General features: G+C 32.6%; 1 protein-coding gene across 4 annotated transcripts in view; it reads left to right on the top strand.

Annotated features, from left to right (window-relative positions):
• Window positions 1-8,122: 8,122 nt before the first annotated feature.
• The window catches only part of LOC128180010 (fibrillin-1-like), a 41,481-nt gene continuing 37,226 nt past the window's right edge, over window positions 8,123-12,377 (top strand). For 3 of the 4 annotated variants that reach the window (XM_052847749.1, XM_052847747.1, XM_052847750.1), the window contains exons 1-4: window positions 8,215-8,324; window positions 10,174-10,286; window positions 10,814-10,881; window positions 11,139-11,186. In XM_052847749.1, coding sequence (XP_052703709.1) covers window positions 10,191-10,286; window positions 10,814-10,881; window positions 11,139-11,186 — 212 coding nt within the window. In that variant the 5' untranslated portion in view covers window positions 8,215-8,324; window positions 10,174-10,190. Of the gene's footprint in view, window positions 8,147-8,214; window positions 8,325-10,173; window positions 10,287-10,813; window positions 10,882-11,138; window positions 11,187-12,377 lie in introns of those variants that run through there. The other variant, XM_052847748.1, reaches the window with a different exon arrangement.

The raw sequence follows: 12,377 nt of genomic DNA, 5'->3' as shown, positions 1-12,377 counted from the left end.
ATTATACTTGTATATGTATTTCGGTTTTATCACATTTTTCAAAAGTTTTAATTAGTACGTTCTCTTACAAGCAAGAGTAATCTCTCTTTTACCATCGCACTCCGTCATTTCTAGAGATATTAATTTTCGAAAATATTGAATTATGAAACATCATTTATTATCTAATATCCTTTAAGCAACATTTTATAAAACTCTAAATGTTGATAGAAGAATTTACTTTGTGCGGATCTAGGTTACCTTGCTGGCTAAATACATATTTTTAATACCGGTAGTTATGCCCCTTCCGGTGATTTATAAATATTTGAAAGATCTCATGATTTTTTTTGATTTTTTTTGGGGGGGGATAATGTTGTCTTATCTTAAACAATTTGTTCATGAATATCTTTTACAAAACAAATATTTAATATGTTTTACGGTGCGACCGTTGGGGCGAGCGCGCAGCATTTGATCAAATAATGAATTATGATAGATCAGTATGAACGTAACGTAAATGAATTTGAATGCAAAATAAAATATAAACATGCCTATTTTTTCTTGTAAATTTTCATAATTCATAATTTTTAAGATTGTTTATTTACATGTATTTAAATACAATTTATCTCAGTTTTTACAATGTTGTTGAATAATAACGATTTTAACATAATGTTTATTACAGTTTATTTCCTCTTTTCTTGCAGCAGACATTTTTCTTAAACTTACATATATAAAATTGACTTATCATAGAGCCCCCCCCCCCCCCCCGTTTAAAAAATATATAATTTACGTATAAAAAAAAATTGCTGATCAAATAAGAAAATCGGTTTTGGACCCCCCCCCCCCCCCCAGTGTGTATAAAAAAAAAAAGAATTGATATTTATTGTCATTTGATTTATCCACAAGTATTTTTTTCCTTTAGTTGGTAAAGTTTCGATACTTTCTTTCTATTATATGTTTTAAATGATAACTACATGTAGCTGCAATAATCAAAGCAGTCAGATTACAGGACATTATTGTCCTACGTTGGTATTCCCATTTTCTTTCTACTTCATTTAGTTAACACCTATCGTCATCAATTAAGGATTACAAAATTAGATTTCTTCACAATACATTTTGAACTCCTCTATTTTTATTCATTCCATTTCTGTATTCTCTCAATCACTTTTTCTTCTGGATGATAAAGGCACGTACGATGATTTGTTTTGTTTTGTTTTTTCTAACTCTCCATGCACTCAACATGTGCTCCTGTCGTTTGACAATGATCTACATCCAACGAAGTTGTATGACAAGCCTAGAAATTTGACAAACGAGGCCACATGGAGTTTTTTGTTTACAGGTGTAAAATTGACATGGGAAGATTACAGCTGTAGGTATGATGTATCTTAAAAATTAATCTGAAGTCCGAACAAAGAAAGCATACTTTTTATGATTCATTTCTGTAGCCCCCACGCTGAAGAATTTTATATATAACAGAACAAAATAAAAATAAGCGATAAATACAAATTCATAATTTAAAACTATAAAAGATGATCATATTAATGACCCTAATATAGAAAGTACAATTTCATGAAATTAAGGTTTTTCTTTAAAAGTAAACAAAAAGCTGGACAAAAATCTCAAAATTAACAGCCTCACTGTTGCTTTAATTGTTCCCCAGCGTTAAATACAGTGAAACAAAGTTTACGGTACATAAAAACTTGTCAACCAGTTTGCTTGCTCCTGAACAAGCGCCTTGTAACACCACTGATCCGGTCATGTTGCGTTAGTTCCGCCCGCCCCCCGGGCCAACGTTTATCACAGACCCCTGCTCCATGGATGAGTGAACATGCGATGCTAAGGAACACAGGCCGTGGATGACCCCCTAAGGGTCAACTTCAGATAAAAGAACACTGAAAGTGAGAGTTGGTGGATCTGAAATGCATCATTTTGCATGACGTGTAAAATAATGACTGTTGTCTGGCCCTAAATCTTGTTTGTTTATCAAGACAATAACAGTATCAATAGAGAAGGATTCCAACTCAGTATTCAAGTGTATGTTTGGAAGAAAACCTTCTGATTAAGAAACATTATTATTAACCAGTTATTCAATTATTTGGTCAGCTTCCATTGTACGATGTTGATTTTGTGGATATGTAGTTCTATTTGTGTTTATATGTAGCAAAAAAAATTTTTTAATATAAGAATAATTTTGTTGATTTGTGGCTTACTTGTGAAGTGAAAATGACACTGGAAAGGGATCGAAGACCAGATTGGATAGAACATTTGCGGGAGGATACCATTGCACGACCTTATCACGACTCGGTAAGATTATCGCAACGTTAGTACCTAAGTCGTAATTGAAACATATGTAGTTAATTAGAATCAATAGATTTTAAAGCGCCATTGTAATTTTAAAATCGAAAAGAATTTTTTTTATAAAATAATGTGTGTTTATATTATTTAAGTTTGAACTTCAAATAAACATTAGACACTTATGATAATGGAATTTCAATGCCTTAATTAATCTGCGCATTGTTGGTTCTAGAAAAATGAATTAAATAAACCATGATATTATCAGTTGTTATAGTCACACATTGTCAGTTTCAATAAAATCAAGTGCTAAATACCATTTATCGCAAAATTAATAAAGTAACCCTTCTTATCTCATAAAACCGTCAGGCAGATCAAGAAAAAGCATCTTGCCGGTAACCTCATGTCATTTTTATGGGTATTATATGATTTCCAGCAACAAGTTTGTAAGTGCAGATCAGGGAATGTTCATTGTAACTCCCATTAAAAATGTCCAACTTACATCGGCTCTTCGTGTCCAATTTGACTGACAGCTACTCTTTAAATTTAGAAACAAAATCATCTGTGTTTCAAGACATTGTTTTAACTTCATTGACGCGCTTCCTTACAGGGTAAAAAAAAAAAAAGGGGGGGGGGGGGGTCGTTGTGATTTGAGCAGAAGAAAAGCCGAGTTTGTCTCTTTGTTAAAAGTCTTGTATCATGTTCATAAATTCTTGTTCTACGAAGTGTATGAATAACAAGGGATTTATGCAAGTTCAAATATCGTTAAAATTTTTAGGAAGTTGTTAGAAATGAAGGGGAAGTGGCGTACAACACCTTTAGCCACATTAAAAGGATTCCAGTATTGTTTACTACAGTTTTACTCCTGTGTCAGTTTTTTTTTAAATTGTTTGAAGTCTATTAACATTTGATGTGACTTTTCTGTTCTGAAAACGAGTTTTATTATTGTTGTTCTCTTTTAAAGTTTAAGATGATAAGTTTAAGATGATAGGAAACTAATCAACTTCATGTCAAATTAAAACGTTTGACAGAATTGTAAAAAAAAACCACCCCAAAACACCAATATAATATCCCCTTTCTACGACTGCATTTCAAGACCCTGGAATTTTGTTCCCAATTTGATACGTATACACATATTAATGTACATACATGAAATACGTGCATGAAATACAAGAACAACAAAATTATATAAATGTTTTGAATAAAACTGCTTCACGGTGAATAAGAAAACTTATCATTTGATTTTCCTTCTATTTCATGTACACAATCCCAGTTATCAAGATACCTATACATTATGTGATACATGTATTGTACTATATTTTATGAAAATCATCTTGTACAAGTACGATTTCAACTAGACTTTGTATTTGGGAGATGGTTAGTAAATACAGACTGTTGCCCAATCCTATTGAGCTATCAGTAAAAATTGTTTTAGATTAATGAAATAATAAATAATTAACAGACACATATATTAACATGTTTGGTGGCCATCCAATTGTTTTATAATTTAAGTAACACTCATGTGTCTGCAATGGCAAGCCCACGGTAACTACGCCCATCCCGGTGACATTTCTGATGATCTGTCTCCCCCCGGGGGTAGGTAGGCTCTCTGTGAGCTGCAGCTATTGTCGTTTTTGTCCATACGTTTCGCGAGTGCTCGTCCATTATTGTGTCATAAATTTGGGTTGCTCTTACATCAAGGCAGGCTTCGCTGCTTTTGTCACAGCATAAATTTGACAGTCTCATCATCTTGTGGACCTAGGTTTGTCACACCTTTGGACAGGTGTGTTTTTCCTTTAACTGACCGCATGACTTTGAATAAAGAAGGTATTCCTGGTACAGATTCTCTGAAAGAAGAAATGGCATATTAATAAGCAAATATTTATTTCGTTGCCCATTCTATCCAACAATTAATGTTGTTTTATTTCAGTTATTCTTTTTGCAATCTTATCCATTGTTGTTTGTTATAAAGGTTTTATAACCATTATGGACATGAAAGGACCATATGGTATCAAATATACTGAATTAATTTAGGAAGTATTTCATTCAAAATATAATTACATTAAATTGAATCAAACAGCAGGCAATATGTCTACATGTATATATGTTCTCTCCTGGTCATATACTAAATATTGGACAGGTCATCAGAGAAAGAGGGCGTATGCACCAATTCTGTCTTTGTGAAAAGACGAGTTACAAAGTAGACAATGATCAAATTTTCTCGCAGAAACAGGGCATTAGGGGAAAACATTAACACGTTTTCTTTTCTGAAAAACAATTCTGTTGACTTGTCTGGTCGTGCTTTTGATGTTTGGAGCCACGCCATGACGTAAATTGAGGTTTTGCTTATTTTGTAATGTGGTCAACATTTATTCCATCTTTATCCCCCCCCCCCCCAAAAAAAAAACCACGAAAAAACATGCAGAATTTCAAAACCGATTTTTTTTTTACATCAATTGAGCGTTTATCGTGACATACACATGCCAGTTGTTACGGACGTTTTGGGACGGTTGGGTTAGTAGTAATATAAAGCAGCCACGATTACCTTACTCGCTGTACCCTTCCTGTCCTGTCAATGGTGATGCATATATCATGGCAGGAAACTGTTTTAACTCCATTAATTTTTTAAAATAAATATCCTTTTGATAAAATGCATAGTTATGGCTCTATATATGCACCATTGTGTTAATTTTCGTGAGAGAGGACAAAAATTGTTACTTATATTATATTTAAGGTTTTTTGGGGGACTTTGGTCACTCATTTGTTGATTACAAAACTTCATTAAAAAGTAAAGAAATTTTGGTACTACTAGCAGCATCAAAGTAATGTTATTTCATCATCCATATCTTTTTTGCCCATTGCCATTGATATATGCACAAACAAATACCGGAAAAGCTTTTCGAACATTTGCCTGAGTAGAGAAAATGGTGGGAGGGTGGGGGGGTGGGGGTTGTCGTAACAAAATGTGGTTAAAAAATATATTGTTGGCTTGGTTGCATAAAACAAGATTGGTAGCATTTGGATAAATGCACGAAGAATTAATGGGCTACAATATCATCAGGCACGTAGCATCAGGGAGGGTAAGGTGGGCCTGCCCCCCCCCCCCCACTTTTTCCCGCAGCAACTAATTTTTTAAAATTTACATATAAAAAATTGAATTATCATGGAGTTGCCCCCCTCCCTTTTCTTGGGAGTATGTAAAAAATTGATATGAAAATAAGAAATTCGGAGTGAAATTGAAATTATATACTACGCCAGCCCCCTCCCCCCCCCCCCCCCCCCATTAGGTTCTTGAATATTTTGAAGATTTTGGGAAATTACAAATTTCCTTTTTTTTTTGGGGGGGGGGGGGGGGGGGGGGTTGTCAAGGTTTTTGGGATGAGTCTGCCCCCCCCCCCCCCTTTCAAAAACGATGTTACGTGCCTGATCATCTACTTGTGTTTCTTTAGAAATCACTCCACTCGGCAATTAATTGTAAAATTGTTTCAATTGTCATTCGATTACAATGCACGACAGCAAACTTTATTTAAAAGTACACTACACTCGGTGATCCATCTCGACATACCGGTGCAGCTATATTTATGGAATAAGGAATCATTATTTGAGTATTTTGATTGATCAAATACGGTCGCGAGTGATGAAATCCAATAAGGCACGAATTGTCAGCAAATGTACGATTAAATATTTAAAATAGTCATCAATGAAATGTATTGGTCTATACATAACAAAATCAGAACACATCTGATATAGATATAAATGTGTATATGCATTCATTTTCCCCACTCAATTAAAACTGGTAAATTTTCCAATATTCAATTTTAAATTCATGGAATACCTACTAGTAACACAACAAATTATTGGGGATAACAAATTTGAAGTATAAAATAATGAATACCTTAGCTACATTTGCATTTCTACAAATATACATTATATTTTACCACACATTTATAAACTATCATACATCAATAGCCTTAACATGTGTATTTAAGGTCTTTACTACTAACACACCCCTCTCCCTAGAAGGTATGAAACGTCGGCTCCAAATTGATTAGTTTAATGCGTAAAAACTGTATAAATTTAATTCGTAAAATGTTTGGCATGCATTGAATAGCCGGAAACACTGCAGGATGCAAACTTGTGTCTGTGCATCATGGTCACGATCTCCTTTTTACCTATATACGTACGATTAATATATACGCAAAATGTCTTCATTACCCCCTGGTTATTGTTGACGCCTTTCCCCGGGTCGTAATGAAAAATTAGGCTGCAGATTTAGTTGGATAAAGTGGTAATCGGTCGTATAAAGAGCGTTAAACGTATGAGCTGCTGCAGGGAGAAGCGCTGTTTCATAACCTTTCTATGTTATCTGTGCGGATATAAAACTTTAAAGTCAAGATAACATCTTCTGATTTGCAATGTGTTACCTCGGATAAACAACAAGGGGAACCAAGTCTATTGTGGTATTAGACATTATGGTTCGTGAAGTAAGAAAATTAAAATTCACTAAATTATATATGTGCATTTTATCGGGACGGCTTTGTTTTACTAGATCAGTTTGCGATTTCAACTGAAAAAGGTCTCTTACTTGGGATTTAAAATTTGAGCCCCAGTTGTTTATTTTCTGTGTGATTTTTCTGAGATATTTTGGATTTTACATATTGTGATTTTTGTGATCCTTTATTTAATTGACTGTATACGTAATTCATGTATACGTGATTATCGACATCATTTTGATAATTCTGTGTGTTAAAATTTTACCTTATTTCACTTCTAGAGAAGTAGTATTTGAATTGCATTTTGCACCATTGAAAAATTCCTTCTAATTAGATGTTTAGAATGTATTAAGATCTGACCATTAAATGTGATTAGTTTTACGACTTTTCAAAATTGTTTACAGAAAAATAAAACGTCCGTTCTTTGATCTTGCACCTGTTTTTTTTTCCTTTTTTTTTTCTTTGCCTTTCAATTACGCAACTTTTCTCTAAAAATCCAAACTTGAGAAGCAAATTACATCTGTAATAATTTCATTCAAACTATTTCAGTATCCATCATACCGGGGTGGGGGTAACAAGAACGACTATAATTCACTACACAGAAGGGAGCATCACCACCGCCACCACCACTCCTCCCACAGACATGGGGAGGATCCAGACGGGAAACTAGGGGGCGGGAATACACAATTTATTCACGGACAATCGGGCAGTGATTCCACAATAAACAGCCGGAAATCCATTAAATCCGAGGAGAGAATGAAGCAGAAGCGACTCGGTCTCGTTCTGCTGTTGTTGATCGGTGCATTGTTAATCGCTTTCGGAATCGGATTATTAATTTACTTTCTGCTGATGGAGAGTAAGTATATCATTGATATATGTACTTCTTTTATATCTGTAAATGTAAATATCAAGCAATCTTAATACACGTGAAGGAGTTGAGCAGGTTTTTGTTTGCTTTTTTCGGAAGGGGGGGGGGGGGGGGGGGTGGGGGGTACGGAAATCAATAATATCAATCCAATAATTCTGTAAAAGATATTTAAGTATTCATTTATTTGATGAAAACAAGATTTTTTTCTTTTACCAAAAATACACCAATCAAAAGGAAAGTTGTTTTCAGAATTTATTTGGTTTGTTATATTTCTCCTATGTTTTCATTGAAATGACATATATAGAATATTAAATTAAATCTATTATTTTTGTATGCTCAGTAGCCTACAGTTATTTTTTCGTTATGGAAGAAAACTGTGTCGGTTTTGAATTTCCGTAATTTTAGATTTTTTATATTGAAATTTAGATTATTTAAACAAAATCTATGTAATATTCAAATACTTTGAACAAGTTCTAACTCTCTCAAAATTTCTTTGCAGATCCTGGGCTGTATAACCATGGTAAGTTTTTGTCGGAATTATATTGTTCGTATTTAGTTTTCTCTTTTCCACGCGCAATATGGCGCCAAACTTCAACCGAGGAATAGCAAACGACATGATCATGAAGATGTTGAACAGTTACAGATTCTGTGTGTTTTTGGAGATGGTTTTCATTCAGAAACACTTTAAATACAAATAGGTAGTCTTAAATTTTCTTAAAAACCGAGATCTTCTGATTACAACCTCAGTTGAGTCGACGTGGAAGGAGGTACAGCTGGTACTCCCCATCTTAATTTGTAAAGAAAAAAAGTATTGTATGTATTCTACAAAAATCAAATTGATTTTTTCGTATATAGGTTATAAACCTTTCCTTTACAAATCACTTATGATGGGGATGCATATCAATATAGTGATATATAGTCATGAAAGTCGGGTAAACACTAAACACAATTTTACAACAATTACTTTGAACACCACTTATCTTAAAGAAGATGGGTGGATAAGGCGTGTAAAATGCCCATACACGGTCGGACAAGCTACTGCAAAATTAAAATATAAATAAATCTGATACTTTTTTAAAAAATCATTTAAAACAATATATATTTAATATATCATTGATTTTTATCCTAAAAATATGTTTAATACTTGGAATATGTCGACTCAAACAGGCATATACGTATCAAAACCTGCAAATACTGTCATTTTTTAGAACTTCAAGGCATTTCCTTTTATAGAGTGGGTCTGTGCTCCGTATTTTTCTCATAGTCTGAATTAGGTCTATTGGAAAACAAACCGATTTTAATCAACAAAAATGTGGAGAGATGACACACTATATATTAAAAATATAATTTGTGCCCAAACAATTGAACGTTTTGAAAATATAATACAAGTCCATAAATTTGTGGTCAAAGTCACACGTAATTTTTAAACAGCCTACTTTGATGTGTCTGAAATGTCTCAGTGGTTAGAGTACCTGACATATGCTAATCTTTATATATATATCTAGGGTTTTTATGTTATGGGTTCGATACCACCAAAATTTCAGGCAATATTTTTTTTCTTATCTTTTGTTAAATATATTAAAACTGAATATAGTTAAAAATTGTGCTTTTGCAAACTTGTATTATAATATATTTGAATAGATTTAATTGGGAAAAAATAAATTCAAAATTGTATTTCACTACTACACCGAATTGGCATTTGCGCCATCTTATTCCCCCATCTTCTTTATTCTTTGTTTGAAGTATTGATAAGTGTTTAGTTATTTAAACATCTTTATGTTCTACATGCATCTTCATGGATTGCATCGAATTGACTTAATCAAATAAGTTTACTGTATCAAATCACTTATTTACCATCATGTCTATAAAGGTACACCTAACTGTTAGATAAATAGTTTATTTATACCTTCAGGATATTTCAGTATGACCTGATATGAACTGGTGAATTGAATGTGATGACATTTATTGGATCTGGTTAACTTGAACATTTATGTCGATCGATTTTACAAGGCATGTTTAGGAAAGCATTCAAGATATTTTAGATGTCCGTGTTTAATGTTTTGAAAAAAGTTTTTATTTGAACATAAAGGTAATAAATGACAAAATATTTGCTTTGAAACCTCTTCTAAAGTCAAGTCAGTAAGGTTGCATGTTTATTTTGAAATTTTCTTTGTTCTTTTTTACAATTTTAAATTCCAATCCAGTAAGTGTGATGCATTAAATGCACTAACTCCATTTGTTCAGGTTTTGAAATCAGTATAAAAAGTAAACCAAAGAGTATTATATAACACAAATACCAGTAGGCATCATGATAGAAATTCCCTATACAGAGTTACAGAGAAAATATTGGACTAGCTATTGCATTACGTAGTATATGCCAGCTATTCTAATTTTACAAGTTATTACTATACCCATTAAATGTACTACTTAAATATGTATATTCAAATGAAATATTTACATTATTGTATATGTTTTGCTTTTTTTTGCATCTCTCCTTTTTTATAGATGAATGCGAAATACTTAAATTCTGTTACCTTATATTTTTAGATTTGTATAAAGCCAGGATGAACATGCCGATTCTTAACAGGGAGTATAATGAAGCCATGAGAAACTTGTCATCAGCAGAAGCAAAGGCTCTGGCACTTCCTCTATGTACAGAGGTAACTAAATTATTACTTCAATGAAACAATCCATTTAATCAAAACTTTTCAAAATTAATCATAATGAAGAAAGTTGACTGTTGTGTCTAAATTCAAACAGCAAGCTGTTTCCCTGAATACATTTAACTCAATCGATCAATAAAAGTATCATATGACTTTAGGGTTTAGATTTATGTTGGGATGTTAGAATTCATTAAATGTGTGTGCGTTGTAAATATTGCGTTATCTTATCTTAATTATAAAGAATAGAAAAAAATTGAATTGAAAATAACTATGAATGATCAACCTCTCTCATACTGTTTGTTGTGGACATATGTCAAAGTTGATTTAAGAATAGGAGATCAAAAGAATAGTGTAAAGAAAATGTATCCTGGAAGCGGTACCTACATGATAAATCACTTGCATTTGTAGATAATAAAGAATAATGTAAGATGTCTGTTATAAAACTAGTGTACCATTTCCCCCTGTGTACCATGTCATTTCAGCTTAGCTTCTCTCTTTGAGTTTTCAAAAATTTATTTGTGCAGATTGACAGCTATCTAAGAGACAGTCCATTAGCTGGCAAATACAAAGAATGCGCTGTCAGAGAAATCAAGTGAGCAATATCTTAATGTGGGAGGAGAGATTCACTGTCATTTTTATTCACACTTTAATTTGAGAATTTATTTAGAGTTGATAAAAACAATCTGTTGTAAGAATTGTAATAAAGAATAGTTCATTAATTTAAAATGATTGTTTAAAATTAGATCTACCTCTAATTATTATATATTTTAAATTTGAATGTATGGTCATACAAAACAAAAATTGTAATTGATAAATTGTATGCATTTCTAATCTCTTTCTTTTCCTTAGAGCAACAGCGGGATCTCCCATCACATGCAAGTGCTCAGGAGGACTAGTGTAAGCAAATTTTTTTTTTTTTTTAAATTTTGGTAAATTTTTTATTATTTGGCTATTCTGGATGAGTAATGATTTGTCCTTAATAAACTTCAGTAATGTTATTTTCTTTGAAAATGTTTTCTGCATTTAGCAGGTTTATTATATACTTTGATATTAGAATGGATTTAAGTGCAGTCATAGATCATCTTTATAAAGTATAGTGTATACTGATACAATAAAGATATTGTCATTAACATTCCATTCCCATTACTAGGCTACTCACATGTTAGAAAGATTCAATCCTTGGAAACAAAATTGATCTGAACATTTTTCTGTTAATTATCAAATCTATTTCTTTCTACTGTAAATTGTATCCAAATGATACTTACAGATAAAATCATTTAATGTATTTTTGATGTGTCCAAATTGAATAAGTTTTTAGGGCAAGAAAAGTCCTTTGATTTTTCCATACAATTTTAGCAAATTGTCAGAAACTTTTTTCATTCAATATTAAAAAAAATGCCTGTTGATATCAGAAGGGGGAGGTTGTTTTTTCCTTTTTATAATGTAATACTGTGGTTCCAACATTCAGTTCTGACATGATGGCATGTAGCATTCACTTTTAAGTTCAGTGATGGCTGTTTGTCAGGTTTGTAGATCAGTGATCAAGCAGTGGCAACAATACCCACTGTGACAGCTGATGGTGTTAGAAGACAAGAGTTCCTGTTATGGACATGTCTTAACACATCACCTGATGGTGCTAAGATCACAATGATGGACAATACAATAATTAATTGCTTTATCTGTTTTTCACTTGAGGAGGCTCATGTTATTTTGGGTTTAGTGCCTAATAGCAAGCATAAGATAAAGCTGTTTCTTCTGTGTTCTGTGGCTGCTGACCGGGTTTTACCTTTTGTGGACTATGTTATGGTATTACATCAACAATGTTTATAAGGTCGGGGAAAATCTTGAAAATAACTTCAACAGAAATAAATGATATTAGATGTTCTCAAGTTTGATGATTGCATGAAGAAAATCCATACCAGTACATGTAGCTTTTAGTTTCCAAAATTATGGTGATAATATCTGGCTCAATGATTAATTGTGTGCATTCACCTTTTTGAGGGCTTTACAATGTTTTTTTTAAAAAGCCCATAAAAGTGCTTGTTGTGCATTGACCCTTGGTAGACATGGAAAGATAAATTGGTTACT

This window comes from Crassostrea angulata, chromosome 4, assembly GCF_025612915.1.
Source record: "Crassostrea angulata isolate pt1a10 chromosome 4, ASM2561291v2, whole genome shotgun sequence".
Classification (NCBI taxonomy): Eukaryota; Metazoa; Mollusca; class Bivalvia; order Ostreida; family Ostreidae; genus Magallana; species Magallana angulata.
The sequence above is the reverse complement of the archived record's forward strand: the minus strand, read 5'-3'. Positions and strand labels throughout refer to the sequence as shown.